Source organism: Pelobates fuscus, chromosome 3, assembly GCF_036172605.1.
Source record: "Pelobates fuscus isolate aPelFus1 chromosome 3, aPelFus1.pri, whole genome shotgun sequence".
Lineage (NCBI taxonomy): Eukaryota > Metazoa > Chordata > Amphibia > Anura > Pelobatidae > Pelobates > Pelobates fuscus.
In genome coordinates, this window is record NC_086319.1 from 169973021 (window position 1) to 169996456 (window position 23436).

At 40.2% G+C, this 23436-nt stretch overlaps 1 protein-coding gene across 1 annotated transcript in view; it reads right to left on the reverse strand.

Moving 5' to 3' along the window:
• The window catches only part of WNT5B (Wnt family member 5B), a 190564-nt gene extending 167665 nt beyond the window's left edge, over positions 1-22899 (reverse strand). The window contains exon 1 of the mRNA XM_063447675.1: positions 22142-22899. Coding sequence (XP_063303745.1) covers positions 22142-22147 — 6 coding nt within the window. The 5' untranslated portion in view covers positions 22148-22899. The remainder of the gene's footprint in view (positions 1-22141) is intronic.
• Between the last annotated feature and the right edge of the window lie 537 nt (positions 22900-23436).

Genomic DNA, 23436 nt, shown 5'->3' on the forward strand with positions numbered 1-23436 from the left:
CCCCCATCCCCATGGCTTTAGTATTGCATAATTAACATTTCTGCAATATCATTGTCTAATTCGTCTTAACTTGCACAACTGTTCTTTGGCTTGATATGAAACTTGGGGACAATGTCCACTGTTAATAGAAAACTTTTATTTCTGCCACTTGGTCTTTTCTTAAATCATACAGTGATTTATTTACTGAGAAACCTCAATAAATACTATAATTGCAAAAACAGAGAGGCACTGCCCGGATACTCTAGGAAACTATTAATGCATCAAGATGTAGTGGCTTATGTTGCTTAGAGTGCCTCTTTTAAAAAAGTCCAGTGTCAAGAACAAGTCTAACTCACTTCTATTGTAACCAGCCACTATTCCTTGGAGTGTCTATCATATTGGACAAAGTCTCCTACCAGAACTATAACAAGTTTTAACATTTATTCACGTTGGTGGGCTTACCACCTTTTAACATACTATTAAAAGTTATGTATTAATGATTTAGGGCACTCATTTCTATTTTAATATTAATAATAATAATATTAATAATAATAATAATATGAAACTATAGATATATATTAATTTTAAAATACACTTTTATTAATAATGTATGTATGTGTATATAAAAGTACTTAGATCAAATATATATATATATATATATATATATATATATATATGATATATATGATACAAGTACTTTTATTTACTTATTAAACTTTTTATTAACTTTTAATAACTTTATAAACTTTTTTTCAGGCAGAGGGGGTCTACCTGAGCTCCCAGGCAGACCCCAGGATCGCGACCGCCGTCGGCGGAACGGCGGGTACCCGGTAAGTACAAAGAATGGTGGGGACGTTCTGTGCCGCCTGCTGGCGTTTAGGACCGCACCGAAAAGTACGCCATAGAACGCCCACCGTACCTAAGGGGTTAAAGGGACACTATAGGCACCCAGACCACTTCATCTCATTGAAATGGTCTCGTGACCCTGTCCCCTTAGCCTTGCAATATAAAACAGGGAATTTACTAATTTGGGTTATTTCTCTGTATTTCTGGGAATCTGGCATGTAAGAAAATAAATAATAGCTAAAAAGTGCATGAACATCAGCTTCTAGAGAGCAGTGTGCATGCACAATTCCATTGCATCCTGGATTTCTGCTTCCCAAAGTTAGGAGGTATGTAAATGGTATTTGTTAAACTTTAGAGACACCTTCATCATTTCCAGCATGTGCCTTGTCAGGTCCTTCCAAACATAATAGTACATAATATGAAACACATCTCCAATAGTTCAGTAGTTCGGCACAAAGGTTGAATCTTGCCTGAGACATACATTATTTCATATCACTATGTGAGTGCTGATTTAAGGATGCTCTTGACACAATGCATGGAGCACGCTCAATAAAAATTAAATATTAAGAGAACAGTTAATATTAACTGTGTGCTAATTGTTGGAGATGGCTATTGTAAGGGGCCTCCTGAGTCCCTTTCAACATACCCCTAAAGTGAGTCAGATAAGATTGATGAAATGAAGCACTACTTTTGGGCTAAATCCCATTTACCAGGCAATTTCTCTCTGTACACATTTATAAGAGTCTTTTAATGACTTTTTAACGACCGTTTATTAAAACATGATTCAGTCTAAATGTTCATTTTTCTCTTGAAGTGGACCCAAAGGACAGGAAACACAATTCAAGTTCTCCTGTTTTTGTAGTTTTCTTACAAAATTTAATGACAGGCCATGCTGTCATCACAATCTCATTCTGAACGACCCTATGCTACCATGGAATGCCAATGGAACTTGGTATAAATTGAATAATTTGGGCATTCCATGTCCAAACTGTTATTTATTTTTAATGTCTTAAATAAGTATATGTTGAGTTTCTCTTGTTTCCAAGTGTTGCTCATAGTATGTACAGCAAATTTATACTAGTTTAATATTAAACAGTAATTGCAGCTGCTTTGAAGCTGACTGTGAGGTTTAAAACGGTTCTGTAAATGGTTGGTATTCATTAAACTGACACTACAGGCACCAGAGCCACTACAGCTTAATGTCACTTGTCACTTGATAAAGCCTGTAAGGCAAAACGCGTTGTAATTTGGGATTAAGTATTTTATTTCTTTTTTTATTTCTTGTCTGGTAATTTTCAATAAAATTTAGTTTTACCATTCAAACACATTTTACTTGGTTCTGCTTTTATTTGAACACTCCTGCTATCCAGAAGATACCCGTCGGCACTGCTGCATTTTGTCTATTTGAACCTATCCGAGTTGGTGAAAATACTGCACTGCCGGTGTTAAATTTATCAACCTTATCAAGATTGTTGCTGTATACCAAAAACGAGTTTTTATCTATGCCATTTATACCATCACTTCTAGGTATTTAATACAGAGTATTGTCGAACTGTATTTGTACTGTTATCGTGCGTGACCTGTTTTTTCTTTTTCTTTCTTCCAACTGTCTCAGATTGTTAGGGTATCCAAGTTTCAGTGTTTGCTGCGTTTTGGAGTCAGCGCTGTTTCAATAGTTTTTTTTCTTTTTTACATTTCATTTATTGGTCTTTATGTCACCAGCTTGTATTATCCTTAAAGGAGCACTATAGAAAAACAAACTTAGGGCCCCCCGACCCTCAGGGCCCCCCCTCCCTGCTGGATTGAATGGGTTAAAACCCCTTCAGCCACTTACCTTTCTCCAGTGCCGGGCTCCCTCTGTGCTGGGGAACTCTCCACCCCCCTGACGACGTCAGATCCGAACGAATGCGCATTCGCGGCAAGAGCCGCTCGCGCATTCAAACAGCCCATATGAAAGCATTACTTAATGCTTTCCTATGGACGTCCAGCGTCTTCTCACTGTGATTTTTACACAAAAATTGAGATCGCTTGTACATTAATAGACATTTAAAGCCTTTTATTTAACAGTTTTGTAATAGTTTACTATGTCATATCTGTGAAAATAAGTTGCTGATAGATTCTTTGTTTAAAGAGCAAAGTATAATTATTTTGAATGTTCACAGGTCTCTCCATCCAACAAAGCCATCTGAGGCGAATAAAGCAGGCTATGTTGAACACAGATTACAAGAACTGCAAAACCCTAAAAGCTAGTAATGTAACATTCATTTGAACCACAGTCAAAGTGTTTACGGCCTGCCTTTCATAGGGGAAATCAACTGCAAGCTATGCGCCTGATCTAGAAATATGAATTTCCCTAATTCTTGGCCAGCTTTTCAACAGGCTAACCAAGAATTGTGGGAGTTGCAGTTCAACAACATATGTATAGCAACTTGATTTCTGCACCCGCATGAATGTCCAGGTACTTGCCAGGTCCAGTTAAATAGATGACCAAATCCCTTGTATGCAAAGGGTTAAAGTGGTAGGCTCTATCTGAAATCAACCTACTTTGGTCAAACAAGTAGGTCTGCACAGTGCAGTCAGTCACTTCCTCGCCCTCAGTAATACTTCTTGTAATTTGTACAAAGGACAAAGGTTTGCTAAATGCTGCCACATAGGGGAGACGCTTCAAGGTGTCTGCTTAAAAGGTAGAATTCCAACGCTAACTTCTCAAACTCTGCCACAGAGAGTCCTGCGACCCTCTAACAATCATTAAATGTCCCCCAAGGTCTATAAATTTGGGGGAACATATGTCCCAGATTAACTAGGAGGCTCTGGAAAGGGGAACCTGTGAAGAGTGAGCAACGTGAGACACAGAAGAAGTAGGGGGGAAGGAGAGGGCGGGAGACAAGGGGAGGGAGAGGAACGCAGTAATGTGCAGATTGAAAAATCCGTTTTATTAGAACTGACATCTCCAGAGGCTTAGGGAATTACAAATCAAACTTTGGCACTCAGGGAAAAGGGAAAAAAATGTCCAAGAAGATGGGGTACATGCAAGTGGCTGGTGCATTAAGGGTTTTCTGGTTAACCCTTTTCACTGACTTACAAAAAATAAATAAAGCGCAGAGTGAAGTAAGCAATAGGTCAATGCAGGCACATCCTTTTTTTCCAGGCTTTCATTAAAAACATAGACTACTTGAAGAAATGTTCTAATTCAGGTACTTTTACTTATAGTAAAAAATTCACTTTGATTTCCTGACAGTTAAATTCATTGTTAACTCATCAAAACGGTTTATTGAATAAACCGCCTACTTGCTAAAAGGCATATCCCCCCCCCCCCAAAAAAATGTAAGGGAAATATTGTTCTACTTGCTATGATTTAGAATTGTTCAAAGGGTGAGGAATGCAGAAACACTGTTGGGAGAGGGGGAGGGGGCGCTGTTGCCACTAATTGCTAATTACATTTTTGCATTGCTGCTGTGGTGCCATGTATTATTATTATTATTTATATAGCGCAATCAGATTCCGTAGCGCTGTTAACATATTGCTCTTTTTTAAAGGAACACTCCAAGCACTATAACCACTACAATGTGCTGTGCAGGGTTTAGTCAATTGGCTGAGAGCGATCAACTGGTGTCACAGTGATTACATTACATAGTTACATATTACATAGCTGAAAAGAGACTTGCGTCCATCAAGTTCAGCCTTCCTCACATTTATTTTTTGCTGTTGATCCAAAAGAAGGCAAAACAAACCCAGTTTGAAGCACAATTTTGCAGCATACTAGGAAAAAAATCCTTCTTGACCCCAGAATGGCAGTCAGATTTATCCTTGGATCAAGCAGTTATTACCCTACATTGAAAGATTATATCCTTGAATATTCTGTTTTTGCAAGTATGCATCTAGTAGCTGTTTGAACATCTGTATGGACTCTGATAAAACCACTTCTGCGGGGTGTAAGGACACTTCCGGCATCATAAACACTGCAGCATGCTTTCCATTAATGTATTATAACCAGCTTGAATAGTACTCAAGAAGTCAAACCATTAGAAAGAAATTGACTACTTAAAAAGGAGAGGAAAGATTCCCCGAACATAGATTCAGGGATTGCATGCGCTAGTGAACTGGTCTATGTTCGGGGGAATTCCCCTTATCGAAGGCCTGCTTTCTAGCACATGCTTGCTAGCGTTTTCCCCTGAAATAAGATATCCCCGAAAATAAGCCCTAGTGTGTTTTTTTGGGGGGAAAATGTAATAGAAGACCCGGTCTTATTTTCGGGGAAAGACAGCAGCTACACATGCGGATTCCCACACTGCTAAACAAACACACTAAACTCATATTGCTGTGCATACTACGACTACTACTAACACCAACATTGTCCACACACTGCATGATAGCCAAAAAGAAACTATAGTTGAAAATTGTGGCCTAAAATTCAATGTTTAGTAGATAAATGTCATTGCATAGTCCTGAATAGCTGAGCTATTAATCCCCATAAGCCATGCCTCTAAGGACTGTGTTCCTTTGGCACTAAATATCCATGTGATTCCTTCCTAAAAGGTTAAAAAATAAGTAAAGGTTGGCTGCGGGCATCAAGGACCAAAATCAGCTGATGGAATGAGACACTACACCACAACAAACTTTAGACGCCAGTGCTCTCTGCCCAATGATCCTCAAACCCCAGTACTAGCAGCAATGCCAAGATGGGCAGATGCACTAAACAGCATACCTTTAAAGTATCCAGTCCAGCAGTAAATATATATGCAGAGTGCAGTACCTACACCTTGTTATTCAATTATGATTTAGCGAGGTTATCACAAAATGCGTCAAACTCCTCTTTGTTGTGTATATTTCCCATTTTCCTGCACCTCAATTTTCTTTTAAAGAATTTGCTGTTGAACATGATCCTTTCATGGTTTGTGGTTTAGTGCATCTGCCTGAATCTAGTTTGGTGGTGTGTATGAGTGTATTACGGAGCCCTGTGTTGGTATAATGAAGAATGTGTGTTTAAACTGCAGTCTATACATTATTTGGTGTATATAAAATACAGGTTTCTTGTTCTAACTAGCTGAACCATTTACACAGGAGTCATAACGTCATCTGTAAAGTCTGGGTAGTTGTCAGCTATTTAACCATGCCATAAAAACAAAAGTCTTCCCTATTCAGCCATTTGAAAGTTGGCTACTAAATGTGGTTTTATTGAGCAGAGATTACTGAGTTTACAAAGTTTACCGTTCACTAACGTTTTGAGAATTGTTATGGTTTAAGGTAATCATTTAATACTCTTGTTCCATCATCCAGCTGAACTCTTATCTACAGACACTCTTCCTAATATTTCACGTCACCCCATTAGTAACTCCAACAACACACTTCATCATTACCCCGAGTCTCACCACCTGTGTAAGACTATCTTGTGCTTCACTTAACAGGCCTTCATCATGTTCTCTTATTCAACATTACTGGGATCCTAATTGGCAAGTTCCTCCTTGGGCAGACAGAGAGCTAGATGTATCCGCAAAATAATGCTAAAAAAGTACAGCTAGAAAAGTGTAGTGCTTCATCAGGGAAACCAAATGGAAATGATTCTGGTCGCTAACATAATTTGTAATCTATTATCTTAGAAGTCACCTTTTATTTACACTATGGCTTATCTCTTGAATAGAATCTGTAGTGGAGTACAGGACAATCTAGCTGTAACGTGTTCATACAATACAAGAACCTGGATGGATAATGAAGTAGGAAGAGAGTTTAAGTTAAAGTGGTATTGTTACTTCCAGAGATCATGTGACCGTTCCCCTGTATTACAGTGTCTACTGAAGTGAATAATGCAAGGTATGGCTAACCGTTGCACACATGCGCGCTTGGCATTTTCTCTGGCATTGCTATACGTTTGCATGCATCGAATGTATGCACTGCTAGAGTGAACTCATTTGCATACTTTGCCATATAAATGATGATAAATTCAAATATAAAGCGTTTTGTGCAACTTATACTTACCGGTATCTTATCGCTAGCTACTAGATTGTGGTAAAATTGAGGAAGAGACAGTTCATCTTTAAGATTCTTAGCTTTCGGTGTTCCACTTTTTGTGAAACCAACTGAAATCGGTTTTGTAGATCGTTGCAATCTGATTGCTAATTTGGAATCGAAAGATTATTTTTTCTCTTTTGTAAATCACTTCAAATTAGGTTCCTCACCTGCTTTTAGCTGAACAGCAGAAACCAAGATGTGTGGAAGAGTAAAACTACTGGGTGTTTTAAACCTATGTTACGATGTAACTAAGAAAAAAAAAAATAACCTTAGAAATGGCAGACATTTTATTAAGCACTATAACTGCTACAATAACCTATATCTTACATTAATATTAACTTGCTTAAAAAGACTGGAGGCAGTCTATGTAGAATTTTTGATATGGGCCTTTTAGATGTTATGGCATATAATAGGATTGGTAACCTATGGCTGGGTGCCTTTCCATGGCATGCAAGTCTGCCGATTTAGATGGAGAGATCATTAGACTCCCCAGTTGGTCCAGATCGTAACAGCATCCAGAGCGCAAGGTAGCCTGTTGTCTGCACTCCCTGTGGGTTCATACACAAAAGATAACTCTACCTGACAATCCAACTCTTTTCAATACAGTGAAAAACTTGTAAAGCATAGAAACAGACTTAAAAGCCAGTTGAGTTATTTACCCGTTTAAGGAGCAGACCGCAAATTCCACCACCAGGGACTAATAGGGATTCCTGACCCCCTTCCTGGCCTAAGGTAGCAAGGGAGGAGGAGGAGACAAAAAACAAGTTTTAAAGGACCACTATAGGCACTCAGACCACTTCAGCTTAATTAAGTGGTCTGGGTGCCAGGTCCCTCTAGGATTAACCCTTTCTGCTATGTTTATCCAGCCTCTAGTGGCTGTCTCATTGACAGTTGCTAGAGGCGCTTCCCCGCTTCTCACTGTGATTTTCACAGTGAGAAGACACCAGCGTCCAGCGTTGAGAATGCTTTCCTATGAGACTGGCTGAATGCGCACGCGGCTCTTGCCGCGCATACGCATTCATCCGATGACGGAAGAAGTGGGAGGAGATTCTCCAACACCAAAGGAAGCCCGGCGCTGGAGAAAGGTAAGTGTTTAACCCCTTCCTCTCCATCCAGCCCGGTGGGAGGGGGACCCTGAGGGTGGGGGCACCCTCAGGGCACTAAGTAAACATTTTCACAGAGGCTGCTACAACACCCTTGCAGAGAACCACACACAACACTACAGACAGCCCCATGTATACACAACTAGCCCCCCCACCCCCCAAAAAATCACGAGCAACATTGTATAGACAATACTACACACAGCCTTTAAATATACTTACTTAACACAGCAGATATTCCACAAACATATATCACACACACAATATATACAGCCTAAACACATACAAACATAGGCAGCCTCTCAAAGCATCCGCTGCACCAATGCATAACACAAGCCAAATTCCTCAACATACATAAACATTACTACAAAAAAGTCGGACATGCACCCTAAGGGACTTTGGTGCCACCAAAAGGTTGTCTTCCGCAGACATAGACCATAACAGGTCCTTAATGAGTTCAGTGATGTAAAAGGCAGCAGTAGATCCATGTGAAATGTAATCTTATTTCATATAAGCCTTGTGTTCAGTATATTGTTAATGTATTTAAAAGGTTACTCCAACCCATCTTTGTGAAACATGTTTTTGAATTTAAAATGCCATAATGGACATTACTAATTATGTAGCCCCTTGGTTAAAGGTATAAAACAAAAACTAAACTAACCGGAAATCCAGCACCAGGTAAAGCTCCCGAATTGGTTTCCGATGTCACACCTCCTTTGCGCAGTCCAATCACACGCTTTGCATAAAGAAGTATTTGATTTGACCTTTCTCCTGGCTTAGAGCGCATGCACAGGCTCAAAGCCAGGGAGAGAGGGAGTGGGGGAAAATAGAGAAATAAGAGTTAAATCAGAGAGTGGGGATGGCAGGGGAAGCTTAAATGAAAAAGGTATGAAACAGAGGGTAGATCAAGCTTACCCTTGCAGGAAGCTCACGATGTCTGTTGGCAGCACGCTGAGGACAGATGTAATGTTTTGTACAGAATTGATATTAGCCAGCCCGGAGGAGAGTTCAGGGCTGCCAAAGTCACATGTGCCAGGGTTGCAATTAGCCCCTGGCATAAAAGTGCAAATATCTCTAAATGTGCAGCATTTCAAGCTAAAATGTTGGATATACAGATTCCTACCAACATGAATACTTCTAAAAGTAGAAGTGGTCATAGTAATTAGAATTTAATCACTTACACGTGAACCTGAACTACTAGACACCAGTACTTCATAGTTCTCCGCAACTGCCCACACCCCGGCAAATCGTGTTGATATTAGGCACAAATAATGTTACTATACTCCATGGGACATATCATGCATGAATTGTATGCTTTTCTCTACTGGACACTTTGCTAAAACAATTCTCACAGTTTAACAAACAGAGCTGGCTGCAACAATTTGTTATTGCACTGTCTGTGGTATCCTCTGTTTTAAGGGTCATTGTGGTTTAGAGAAATGGCTTCAGAATGCTAATCATTCAAATACATGACTTTGTTATAAATCCGTGACAGCTAGCTTAATCTCCCACTATTAGTTAATAAAACTAGGTGGAGGGCATGTTTACTGCCTGGTCCTGGTGAGCTACACATGTGATACAAATTAAGAACACGGTACAGTCCTCCTTATAACGCCTCCTATTTGATCAATACAGTAAATCCCTAGATCTTATTTTACTCTATTTGATCACTCCATACAACCCATAGTATGTAATACAATATAAATTCTACATTTTGGAATTCCTACAGGTTAACTGTTTCTTTAAAAAAAAAACAAAAAAAAACTTCAAGCACCATGATCTCCTAGAGGTTATGGTGACAGGAGTCTTCTGTTGTCCTCAATGTAAGTAGTCAAAAGTGTTAGCCAACAATTTGTTTTCTTACTGGGTTGCCCTGGATGCCAGTTCCTGCCTTTAATGCTCCTGGCTGGAGAGCAGGAAGCTCTGGGTTTTGCTCAGTTAATTGCCCTCAGCTATCGAGTTAAGCCCTGCACAGTCGGACTTAGCTCAGGCAGAGAGCTTCCAGGCTGCAAAAGGCAGAGGCCAGCACCTAGTAGACCCAGGTAAGAAGTCAAACCATTAGCTAAAGGTGCCGAGTGTGTGCCTGTGTGGTGGATGCAGTGTATGTCTCTGTGGCGGAAGTACCGCTGGTGCAGCCGGTGCAACAGCACCGAGGCCTAGAGCACGAGGGGGGCCCAGCACAGGGCAGGAGTTCCACCACTGATCTATGCCGAAATGGCAATGGGCCCTTTCCACTGGCCCGATGGGCCCTCTAGACACTCGGTAATGTCAGGCAGAGGGAGGAGGGTGCTAGCAGTAATTGTCTTCCCTGTGAGGCCACAGGTGGCACTGTGCTGGAAGGACTACATTTCGCTTCCTCCTGGGTCACAGATAGCAGCATGGGGGGAAGCCCAGAGTATGGGAGGAATGAGGCATCCAGGCAGCTGCTGGTGAGTGTACTCAAATTTATTTGTCCCCGTTCCCCCCGCAAGTACAACTCACCAGAGATGGGCGCCTCTGCGCAGAGTGTTGCCATGATACATTATATAAACACACACACACACACACACACATTATATATATATATATACACACACACACACACACACATTGGGAATGTGGGGCCCAGGGTGCTGTACCCCCTGATCATATAAAACATGCTGTTTTGTTTTGTGTTTTGTTTCTGAACCTCAAATAATGAATGAGCTTTTAATGCATTTTAGGATGACATAATTCTGACCCTATTATCTCTTTCTTTTAGCTGCTATATATTATTTGTCCAATCACATTTTCTTTGAAAACCTTCCCCTGTCTTTCACACTTGATCACTCCATGCGTTTCAGGACTATTTCAAAGACAGTATGGATTCTGCCAGATAATCTATCTTCACTGTGCCTTCTTCTACACCTATTTAAAACACAAGCATCCCCCATGTCTAGTCTAATTTTTTTTTTGTTAACTTTGAAGCAAAACAGCAAGGACACAGCTGGGATTACAACACGTGCATCAACAGCCAGTTATTTACCTGGAACTCCTCTATTTTGTTAGTCTCTATCCCCTCTGTTGGGAAGCTGCCACATGCATCTACAATTGTTTCCTGACATTAACCTTACATTGCCTTTCCTCTAACTTTCTACAGAAAATGTCAACCTGTTGTACTCCTGATCTTCCAAAGTCTCCTTAAAGGACCACTATAGTGCCAGGAAAACATACTAGTTTTCCTGGCACTTTAGTGCCCTGTGGGTGCCCCCACCCTCAGGGACCCCCTCCCGCCGGGCTCTGGGGAGAGGAAGGGGTTAAAATCTTACCTTTCTCCAGCACCGGGCGGGGAGCTCTCCTCCTCCTCTCCTCCTCCTCTTCGGCTGAATGCGCATGCGCAGCAGGAGCTGCGCGCGCATTCAGCCAGTCTCATAGGAAAGCATTCATAATGCTTTCCTATGGACGCTGGCGTCTTCTCACTGTGATTTTCAGAAGCACGCAAGCGCCTCTAGCGGCTGTCAAGAGACAGCCACTGGAGGCTGGATTAACCCCAACATAAACATAGCAGTTTCTCTGAAACTGCTATGTTTATAGAAAAATGGGTTAATCCTAGAGGGACCTGGCACCCAGACCACTTCATTAAGCTGAAGTGGTCTGGGTGCCTAGAGTGGTCCTTTAACCCCTTAACCCCTTAAGGACACATGACATGTGTGACATGTCATGATTCCCTTTTATTCCAGAAGTTTGGTCCTTAAGGGGTTAAGGACATATGACATGTGTGACATGTCATGATTCCCTTGTATTCCAGAAGCTTGGTCCTTAAGGGGTTAAGCATAATATCTTGAAAGTGGACTAGAATTGCAGTTTGACAAAGGTTCAGTGTGTGGGACCACAGTAGGAAAACAACCCATTTGAGTCCAAAGATAGGCTGTATATCAAGATCCAAATTCTAAACATACATTTATTATACCTGGGCAAACCCCACTCTTAATCCCATACTTTTCCTATCGCTCCTAAAGTATTGTTACTGTTAACTGCATACAATTGAGGAACAATTAAAATGTTGTTGCAAATATAAGCCTTTAACTTGTATATGCAATCCTGGGCCTGTATCAATCACATGTAATTGTAGTTGATATAACCACAAGGAAAGCTAATGCAGCTGGGGTATGACCAGTGACCATGATGATGCTTGGCTCTATTTACCCAAAGATATACTAGCATAAAAAAGAGGGGAACTGCATAGGCCCTATAATATCTTAAAGGGAACTATCACTTCCCACCACTATATGGTTCCCTCACCCTCTTATCTTCAGGGGACCTTGGGAGATCCCATGAGTTTTGGACACAACTAGACACCTTGTAAGGGAAAAATGGATTGGAAACATAACCATCAGGGATGTGATTGGTGTCCTAGTTTACCCCTTCCTTACGGGTGCAAGGATGGCCCACCTCCTGCCCACGCAAGTCCAGGTATTCCTACAGATGGGACGTCTCTTCTGTTCTCTCTCTTTTTGAATCTTGGCCTCCTAATCTGCAAATTTTGCAACAGTTCTTTTTCTAATTTCCTGTAAGAGGATTTTAGATGTCCAGGCCTTGGATTATGACACACATTCTTATACCCTTAGAGTGTGTTTGACATTCCCAGATACACTAAATTGGCTTCAAAGTCAGTCTTCTATCTTTTGCAACCAAGCCTCAGTTGCATCCAGTGGCCCGTCTGAAGGAGAATGAACTCAGAACAGCATCTTCCAGCAGACCTTCCTGAATGCAACTTTTTTTTCCTCATCCATTCCTTCCAGTCTACAGCTCCTTGAATCAAGTGGGTCATGCAACAGACAGGAGTGAATGTCTTTACATTTGGAGCACACTCCAGCTTTCGAAGCCAGTGCGCCCATTGGTAGATTGGAGGACAGGATGAAGACTGTGGACTGGTCTTGGGAATCCACTCTCTGTGAATTATTTTTCAAGCCTATTCTATGTTTTCTCCTCAGACATTGCACAGATTTGAACACGCACATTGGGAGCCTCCGTGTCTTGACATAAAATTACACTAGCTTACATGACGGAAAGCCAGGATTTTGTGAACGACAAGGAGGAGAGGATTGTCCCCTCATCGATGCACACAACACTGTCATTGTTGGTTTCCCTCTCATGTTATTTCAAGGATGTTGTTCTTTTTTCTATTCTATTCCTAGTCTGTTAAATGAGCTCTTCTTACTTCTACCATTATGTCGTATATGCCCCTATTATGATGTGGATGTTTGTTTTCCATGGACAGTATTATTGGCAAATAAAAAGGACTAGGAGGCGGAACTTTGTGTTAAAACAGGCTATCTGTCCTGGTGGTTGGGGGTATATGAGATAGTTTTGATGTTTTCTGTATATTTAACCCACGTTACAAGAGAAAACACAATTGTATGACATACATTTCAATATCGTGGTAAAAAAACTCACTGATAATAATTAAAAATGTCAAATCCAGCACTCGTTGTATCCATGGTTACATGACTGGATAAAGTAGTGGTTGCCTAGGTTTGAATCTGGATCAGACTAATTTACCAGTAAGTGTCCTTTGGCAAGACAACTAACAATATATATGCCTGCTTCAAATACTCCTGTTTGAGTATGGCCTTCTTTACTGCTAAATATCCCATTTCTAGAATTGCAAAGAGCTGTAGAATGTGTTGGTACTATATAATAACAATAATCCTACACTACCAGGATAACTGCCTTCTAAATGCAGACAAAGCATTTCATTTAAATTAACTTCATTCTCTGGTGCAGGAAGGCTGCGACAATGTAGGAGATGACTGACACACATTCACGAATGCTTGAGATATACATAAATCTATCCTAAAGAACACACAAGTATAAGGGCGACATAAGATGGTCCACAATGGCCCCTATGTGTTGTAACATTTCATGGTGTTCTGTTGACATCTAGAATAGGGCTGTCTATAAAGACAGTTGTAGATGGATAACCCTAGTCTGTAGTATCCCAGCTAATTAACATTCCTTCATATATCTTGCAAAAGGCAAATTAAGTTCGTCTTTGCTAGATGTGAATAATGAACCTCTAAAAGCTTCTAGACATAGAAGTCTCACTTCCCTGGCACTGAAAGTGTTAAATATATTACAAAACATAATTAACCCTCTAACCCCCTCCAATATTTCTTCTCTGTCCCATTCTATGCAAGTTGTCAGAGGACTCATTTAACAGGAGCAGCACTCTACACAGAAGCTTTTGACTGTCACCTATTTAACCTTACGGACATTGTATAGGACTTGTCCACAGCCTGCAGACCACCCACATCTCACTTCACTTGGCTTTGTGATAAAGCGTTCCACAGATACATTGAGGATTTCCATTTATTCTTTATTTCTGAAGTACAAACATATTGTGAACTACTACACAATCGACTCTTTTCTTTGACTATGGTTGTTTAAGAGGAGTTTTAAGGACTCATAAATAAACTCTTTAAAATCCATCTAGCAAACTGACTGCTATAATACACAACACCACTCAATCCTTTGAAAAATTGTGGACTCCCTGCATAGACTTGGGAGACTATGGGAAGACTTGACGACAAGGAATGTGGCGATCTCCAGCACCTGGAGAAGGGGTTATTATTTGGGGGAATGACTTGCATTAATGGCTGGCCTGCAGAAACTACTGATGCGGTGTTTGCAGTTTTGATGGGTTTAATTTAAAGTAGGTTTGAAAATGACAGAAACGCAGCACCTACTTGGCACTTTGTGGGAATGGCGAACAGCGATTTTATTCTACAATTAGCAATGTATGTACTTACTCTAGATTGTATGATGCTCAAGCTTATGGTTACGGTTACCATTTGTCAAGTGACAAATTCCTATATATTATAATTTCTGCTATTGGCTGTCCAAAAATAAAGAATTGAATTTAATAAAATGCATCTAGATGCATGCATGCTTTGTGAGCAACAATTTAAAAATATCTGATAAGGGAGTTATATCAATGCTCATCCTATGAGAATGTAACATGATAATTTTTCAGAAGGGATAGATAAGCTGGAACACAACTGAGAGGGGAAATACATTCTTCAATGTACTTATTATTCACTCACTATAACAGCATATCTTTATTTAACAAAAGAACACCATCTTAAGGAAAACTATTGGCTTGTAGCACTAGAGAATAACTTTGCAACTGGAGATGTTTGGGAGGGTTATTTCCAATGAAGTTCAGCCAGTTTAATAAAACCATCCCCACTGCCCCTAAAGACTGGCTGAGTACCATGTAAACTGTAGTGCAATAGGGTTGCTAGACTATTGCAACCCTTGCAGAGCCCTGCCCAAATCTAACCTGAGCTGTGGTATATATTGGATACTGTTGCAGTAGCAAAGACTGCATGTAATGTAAAGTAATAGTCTTCAGGCTTTGCATTTATCATCATTGCTATGGTCATCATTGCAGATATCCTCTCATGCACTTTGTTTAAAATACCATTAAAGAAACACTCCAAGCATCATGGCCACTACAGCAAGCTGTAGTGGTTATGGTGCCAGGAGAGCCCTGGTGCCCTCTCAATGTAAGCAGCAAAACTATTTTGCTAATGGTTTGACTTCTTACTAGGCCCTGCACGGTAAAGCTTATCTCGGAGCAAAAACGTTGGGAATGGAGCCTGGTGGGCTCCAGGCAAAAAAAGTCAAATTATCAGCAAACTGTGTGACTACTGGAGTTGGCATCATAACTACTGTAATGATCCTGGTGCTTGGAATGTTCCAATAACTACCACTTGTCATATTGTTTATACAATTACACTGTAGTGTCCAATGTTTGGTATGCGTCTTTGCCATCCTGAGGATTTGCATATTATGTCACTTGCTATGTAAGTAGAGTATTGACGTTCATTCGTCAATTTTAGCTGCACTAGTCTTTGTTTAATTGTACCTATTTTGATTAGATTGTGCATCCTGAAAGCCATCTTGTCCCTACAAAACCTTGTGGGCCACCATAGGTTTTTTTCCTTGATCTACTGGTTGCTGTAGTTCTGCCATTCATTGAGCTGCCAGCAAGTTCATCCATATACTGTTGATTTATATAATTGCTTTAATAAGTTCATCTAAAAGTCTATACTTGAGTGATATACAGTCTTTTACACAAATGGACAACATTGTCCTATTCAAACTAATACTCTGATAACCTGTTGACTCCCTGGACCACCCACTGCACCCAGTCGATTCTATGTCAAGAACATTGAAAAGATTTATCACGTGAGGAAGACTTGGTGGAATAGAGGCTGAAATAAGTTCCAGTGAACCAATGCCTGCATTTCATATATATTTACTTGCTTATGTCGTTTAACGTTTTTCTTTTTTATGCTAATCATGCTATCCATTTTTTTGTAACAATGCTGATGTGTTGTCTACAGTTTTATTTCCTGCTACTAAAAATATATAATATTACTGTGCTTGTACTATCCTCCCCTCCTGAAAAGATTCAGCCTCTTTAGTCCAGATTTTTCTTGTCCCCAGGGTCGGATACAAACTAGGTTTTCAGGGTAACACCTAGCAAAGTGCTTGTCGATCAATTACAGAAATCCTAAACCTATGCTAAGGTTATCACCCCAAGGTGTTTAGCAGAGTGTTTGAATCTAATTTACCTGCCTGGAAAGACACTCTTCTGCTGTGTATACCCCTGGCCAATAAAATTATACTTTTGCAACAAAAAAAAAAAACTTGTCTTTTCACATTAGGCAAACTGGAAACCCTGACTATAAAATCGGAGATTAAAGATGGACTAAAAAAAGAAAACGTATCACAGCACAATGCTAGTGTTGGATTACAGTAGTTATGCACATGCATGTAACCCCTACCATGAAAGACTGAACTCATTTATGTGGAATAAACTCTACACATTATTATATATGTATTTAGAAAACAGGCTTGCTAGTGGAAAAGCTTAGTGGATAACATGCTGGCACTATAGGTGTTTATTTTTTATTTATTTTTATGTTTAATAAGCTGCCATTAGTATTTGTTGGCTAAAAGGCTGGTGACTCTGGTCTGAGTGTTTTTTTTTTTTTTGTTGCTAATAGCTTTGTATAGATAATAGATAAAATAATTATATAAAGGACTCATGTGTTTTATGTTAGTCTGCTATTAGAAGTACTTATTTATAACACTGATTTGAGGTTTATTTGATAGGGCACTAGTTGTATTAAAAGGTTACTCCAAGCATCATAACCAATAAAGTCTGCTGTAGTGGGTCATGATGCCAGGAATACACTGGCCCCATTTCCAGGTAATGGGTCTAACCATTTTGCAATGGTTTGCCATCTTACCTTTGTGGCTGGTGATGTGCATCTGGCTTCAGTGGAGCTTCAGAAGCTGCTCTGTGAATGAATGCAACTCTGTGCATAGAAATATGCACAGAATTGACATTAGCAAGAACAAAATGGCTAACTATGTCCGAATGATGCTGCTGGACGTGGTGTTACACTTAAGACAGCAAAGGGGTTAATCTTTGTCTACACTGTGTTTCATAGTGAAATGCTGCACACACAGCCTCCAGGAACCATGATTACTTCAAATCACTGAAATGGTCATGGTGCTTGGAATAACCCATTTAAGTTTAAAATATTGGAAGAGACTATCCAGGTAGTTATTTAAAATAGTTGTACATTTCACCTAAATCCTTACACTCCTGGCTTTCCGGCCCCTGGATTGTTATCTGCAGCCTTTAATCATTAAACATGTTTACAGGATCTATCAACACCATCTCAGCTGTTCAACAGTTATCAGCACAGAACATACAAGATAAGTTTGTTATCAGATAGGCAAGTTTATAAATTGGGGAGGGGTTAATCTCTAACTGAAGAGAATGAACCCACTATTCCTTTGTTCTTAAGCAGAAATCTCAGCCATGTCTATTGCAAGTATAAAGTGTTTACAAGAAAGAATACACTGATTTATCTCATTCTCTCCCCCTCCTCTGTCCTGCAGAACACGCAATGTCTCAGCATTACGCCAAACTGGTTATTTTCATACATACATACATACATACATATACATACATACACACATGAGGTCTGCCTGGAAAAAGTCCAGCCATTGTTAATCTAGCGAAAACTGTTTACCCGACATCAATGTAAATTGGCAGCCAAGGAGAGTGGACTGGAATGTGCATGTGTGAGCAATGACGACTTCACTTTATTAGTCAGTGGGGGCGCTAGACGCTGTTGAGTGAGCATGTGACTGAGCGGGTAGAGCAACGAATCTGCTTGAAATTTTGCGTTAACCTTGAACATTCGTCCTCGCGTCCCAAGGTACCTTCTTTGAAGGGGACCGAGGGGTGATTGTCCTATGTTCAATGTTTTGTGCGTGCGTGTGTGTGTGTGTGTCACTATATCTGCTACCAGTGAGCTAGCGGTCTATTTTCCTAAATGTTCATTCTCTTCCAGACTTCCTAAATCTTCAACCTATCTTCAGTTATGTTTTTCTTTCTGTTAACTCTTCTACCCATTTTTAATCTCTCAATCCCTGCCAAAGACATTCTTGCTCTCAAACCTTCTACTGTACGCTGTTTTATAAATCTGGTGACCTACTACTCCTTTCTCACTTTCCATGTCCATCATCCTTCCCCACTCCACTCACTGTATATTTTAGTTCTTTCTAAAACTGTCTGCTGCGTTCTTCATCTCATTTACACTCCTCTAGCCTTTCTGTCCATCACTACCCACTTTTATAACGTCTGCATCCAATTAACCATATTCTAAACCTCCCTGCCCAGTTGTCAGTCCCTCTCTTAGATCTTCTGCCCCACTTCCATTTCCTAAATTGTAGTTGTGCTAACATGTTTCTATATCTAGTTTGTGTTTAGGCCCCAGCTTCTTTGTTCATCTCCCAAACATGTTATAAACCCCTAACTTTCACAATCTCAAACAAAACATCAGCTCTGCGAGAATCTGTATCATTAAGTAAGAATATACCTGGTGTTAGGGACATGGAGAGGTATTTTATGAAGACATGATTATGTGCTCATTTAAATCTTTACAATGGGTTTTAGCCTCGGAAAGGGCTTTCCCCTGATAAAGGAGAGGTCTTTACACACAGTACCAAAACAATGGGATCAATTATCCATTCAGTAAAGCCATTCATGTTTTTAACTCTATCATTACAGAGGGGTGTTTAACACATGGCACTGCAAAGTAAACATTTACTTTGCATAGCATGCATAACATTTTAACCCCTTAAGGACACATGACATGTGTGACATGTCATGATTCCCTTTTATTCCAGAAGTTTGGTCCTTAAGTGGTTAAACTATACATGGAGTAAATGTGACTGAATACAGCTTTATACCCCTTTTAAACGTGTGCATTCAGTTTGAAATGAACAGGTATTTGTCCGAATTTTGGCCCATCGGCAGGTCACCTAAATTCCCTAACTCCAAAGCGCCATATGAAGATATCATGAACAAATAAAATAGACAATGAATGAATATATTTGTATGTTTCTTAATTCGGAGTTCTGTCTGTGGTTCCAAAACAAGTAATAACCGATGAGAAAAATATCATGATTGATACTTAGGGAACATCCACTAAATGTTGATTTTATTCACAGATCAGTAACCAATAGAGGGGAAAAAGGACAAGCAGTAAAAATATCTATAGTTGTAAATTGTATATTTTATAAATAATCTCCTCTTACTTGGTTTTATGTTTTTAATTAATCTGTGTACCAAATGTTTATATTTTGCAGTATACCAATTGTCCCATTTTTGTTCCCTTTTTGGTTTGTCCAATTTTTTTTCAGGAATATCTGAATGAGTGATATTTGGCCGAACTAAATAACCATATGGATGAATATTGGACCACAATGACATTTGTTTTTCTTGTACAAATCGATTTGTCCGGACCAATTTATTTCTGATGTGAAAATATCTACGGTATCTCTTTTAATGCACAGAGGTTGTTTGGGAGGAGTAAGTGGATTATATTTTATAGCTCATGATGGGGTGATCTGTTGGGCAGGTAGAAAACAGGTACAACAGGGTAAAGGCCTACATATTATCCCAGAAACTAGCTGCACCCATTAGTAGTAGGATATAATGGAGATTATTTTGAACAATTCTGCGGCCGTTATAAATGTACAGCAATCAGGAGGAACTTCCTATCGGTTTCCTTGCTTAGTGCTCCAGTGATACAGAACTGCCCTTGATGCATACAAATTGATCTGTATCTATCTAATATTATATCAGTATGGCTTTAGAACTGAGGAATAGAGGGAAACATATATATATATTTATATACACACATACACATAAACAATTCCTTGTTCGTCTAGACACATATGTAGGCAGAGCAGCAATTATTCACTGTTCTTAGATTAACATTAGTCTAGAACAAGGAGTTTCAAAGAGCTTTCCTTTATGAAGCCACATTTTAGAGATTTGATATAACTCAAAAAAGATTGTTCAAAAATATTGCTAGTTTATTACATAAGGAATTATGAGATACTCCAACACTATGTCATGGACCAATCACCGTGGCAACCAATGGAACATTCCCGCTAGATGCGCCACTTTTAAAAACCATTCCCAGGAATTTCTTTATGCATAACATGTGTCTATACATAACTCCTATTGTACAAAAAATACATTGATTTCACAAAAGCTAAATCCAATGAATCCCACTGTAGAAACATCATCATACCACCACCTGGATTAACTAGTCATTTAGGAGAAAACCTAACCGAAATTACGTTATTAATGGGATTGTGACGCTGGGTAACACCACACACTTCTGGTGCCGCTTTTAATTTATTGTTGTACTGGATTAAGGCAATAAGACTTCACCTTTTAACTGGTACACTTATGAACATGCCTCCTGCAGGGCATCACTGATCTCAATGCAACCCTGCTGACAGTATTGACAATGCAAGTGATTTTATATATATATATTTATATATAGGCCTATAATAACTCTGACATGCTCTGTAGACCCAAATCATCACACTGTGCATTTTTATTTCTTCATGTAGCTATTAAAGAATTGCTTTTGTTGCTATAAAGTTGCCATTTGAGTAAGAAGTGAGAGCAGCAGATGTTGGAAATGCAAAGTTGTTCATTTACAGGCAATATACTAATGTACCTCCAACATGGATTACAAGTGGCACCCTCTTCAAGTTTCCACAAACTTAAAGTGAGTTGAGTTAAAATCCAGTGGTGGTTACTGGTGGGGTGGGGGATGGTTTTATATTATATATATAGTTATACACTCACACAGTTTACACAGTAAATCTGCCATAATAAAATCAATACTTTCACTGGTGTGATTATATATAGTATTATCTGTAACTAATTGACAATAAGTATTACCACACAATTGTATTTGTTAGCATAAAAAATAGCATACAGGACATGTAACAAACCGTAATACTAAGAAAAGAGTACTAATGATAATCATGATGAATCATAATACAATATATTCCTAAAGTGTGGGATTCCCCCCCACTGAAGTGGTGTCAACAGTGTTTGTTCCACAAGACCATGTTTAGCATCAGTCTCTCCACATCCCAGTGCTGCTACCCACATATACCAGTATGATTTACTTATCCAACTGGGCAAACAATGCGTCTTAACCGTAAGGTTTAAGGGTGTGAATTAGGCAAGAAAGAATACACACAAGGGACAGTGTACCTTCATTAACCCTTTAGGTGCGAGATGTGTATAACAATGTATTGCACACACCATGGCACTCAAAGCGTTAAACGTGCCCTCCTAGCCTAAACCCTCCTACATCCTCTGATCTCACACCTCAGTTATCACTGGACCCACCCACACTGGCCCAGCATCCCACCACAGAGGTGGCCGTAGTTTGGGAAGTTAAAAGGTATGCAACAAGTCACAATACAAAAGGTTTTTTTATACAGTGTACTAGAGCTTTAACGAGAAGGCATAGGTGACTAATCATTGTTTAACCCTTTCATTTCAACGAACCATTTAGGATGTAGACAAGAGTACATTCTATGTACAAATTGAGGAGGGGTGTGATTATACAAGACTGGTATCCAAGTTCTCATTTGATACATGCATAATTGGAAACAACGATTGAGAAGTGAGGCATCCATCCCGGTAGAAGGTCTCCATTACGACAGACACACACAGCAGTAATTCAATGAACATAAAAAAACTACATGTTCCATTCATTTTACCTGCAGCATTTGGAAAGTGTCTGAGACACACACCTGTCTATGGTGAGACTTACCTGCATGTATGTTCTTTAGTGGTAACTTGTTAGAGGAGGAACCTGTTACTGCCAATAATCCTTTTGTGATGATATACAGTGGGAGATGTCACTTCTACAAGTAAGAGCAGGTGATGCCCTTCCAGAATCAGGTGAATGGGTATCAGGGTATACTCCTTTCCAACACCTGTGGATTGAACGTTCCAGAACACGAGGGACTGCCCTTCCACTGGGAGGTGATCCCCAAATATAAATTCCACGAGTGAAGGAGGAGGTGGTGGTGTCCAGGGATGTTTAATCAGGCGGTGCCACCTCTCCCTGTATCTGTCACAATCCTCAGTGTGTAGCAGCTGCTGGGGTCTACCTTGCCAGTGACACTCTCCTTATGCTGGGTGGTAACTGGCACAAACCGGGTGTGCTATGTGGCTTGCCACCCAGTGTTACTGCCTGACTGGTATCACTGCTTCGGAGGGCAGGGCTCGTACAGATGTCCCAAGTCACAGAATGTCCAAGTGGTGGCACTGAGTGTCAGCTCCGTGGTTCTTTTCCTGTACTCCTTGGCCTGTGGTCACCTGCCGGCTCTGTGGCACTGAGTGCTCTCCTCACCCAGTAATGTGAGTGGCTTTACCTGAACTTCCAGAAGTTATATGGCTGTGGCCATTAGCTCTGTTACACTGGCCCCTGTGTGCTGCCCTGAGTGCCCTCTGGTGTGTCCAGTGGCTGTAGCCCTGTGTCAGTGAGCAGTTGCCCCGGACCTGCAGGTCTGTCCCTGTGTCAGTGTGAGCAGTTTCTCAGAGTGATGAGGGGTAGGGGGCTGTCACATTGGGCTGCGATACACCCCTTCCCACCCCCTGAACTGGGTCACCGCCCCCACAGCACTTAGAGGGAGGGGAGACAATACAGAGTGAGGGGAGGACAAAGTAGGGGATACGGTTTAAAAAGAGAGGGGTGAAAGGAGGTATGCATAGAAAGGGGGAAGGGAGAAGGAATAGAGGTTTTAGGAAGATAGACAAAAGTTGAGTGGTGGTGCTGGGGGTTTTAGATAAAGTGGTAGGGGGGCAGCGGGACTGATCGCAGAGTGGAGTTCCGTGACACGAGAGGAAAGAGAATGTTAGAAGAGTTAAATAAGTTAAATCTAGAATTTGGAATGTATAATTCCGCACATTTTCTATGTCCTAGTTATATATCAATGTTTTACTAAGAGGTGTGATAGAAAATGGAAGAAAGTTTGGATAACAGAACAAACTAGCGGATAAAAAGATGAAAAAGAGGCGTGTGCATGCAGAACATTGCATTAGGATGTGTGCACATCTCAA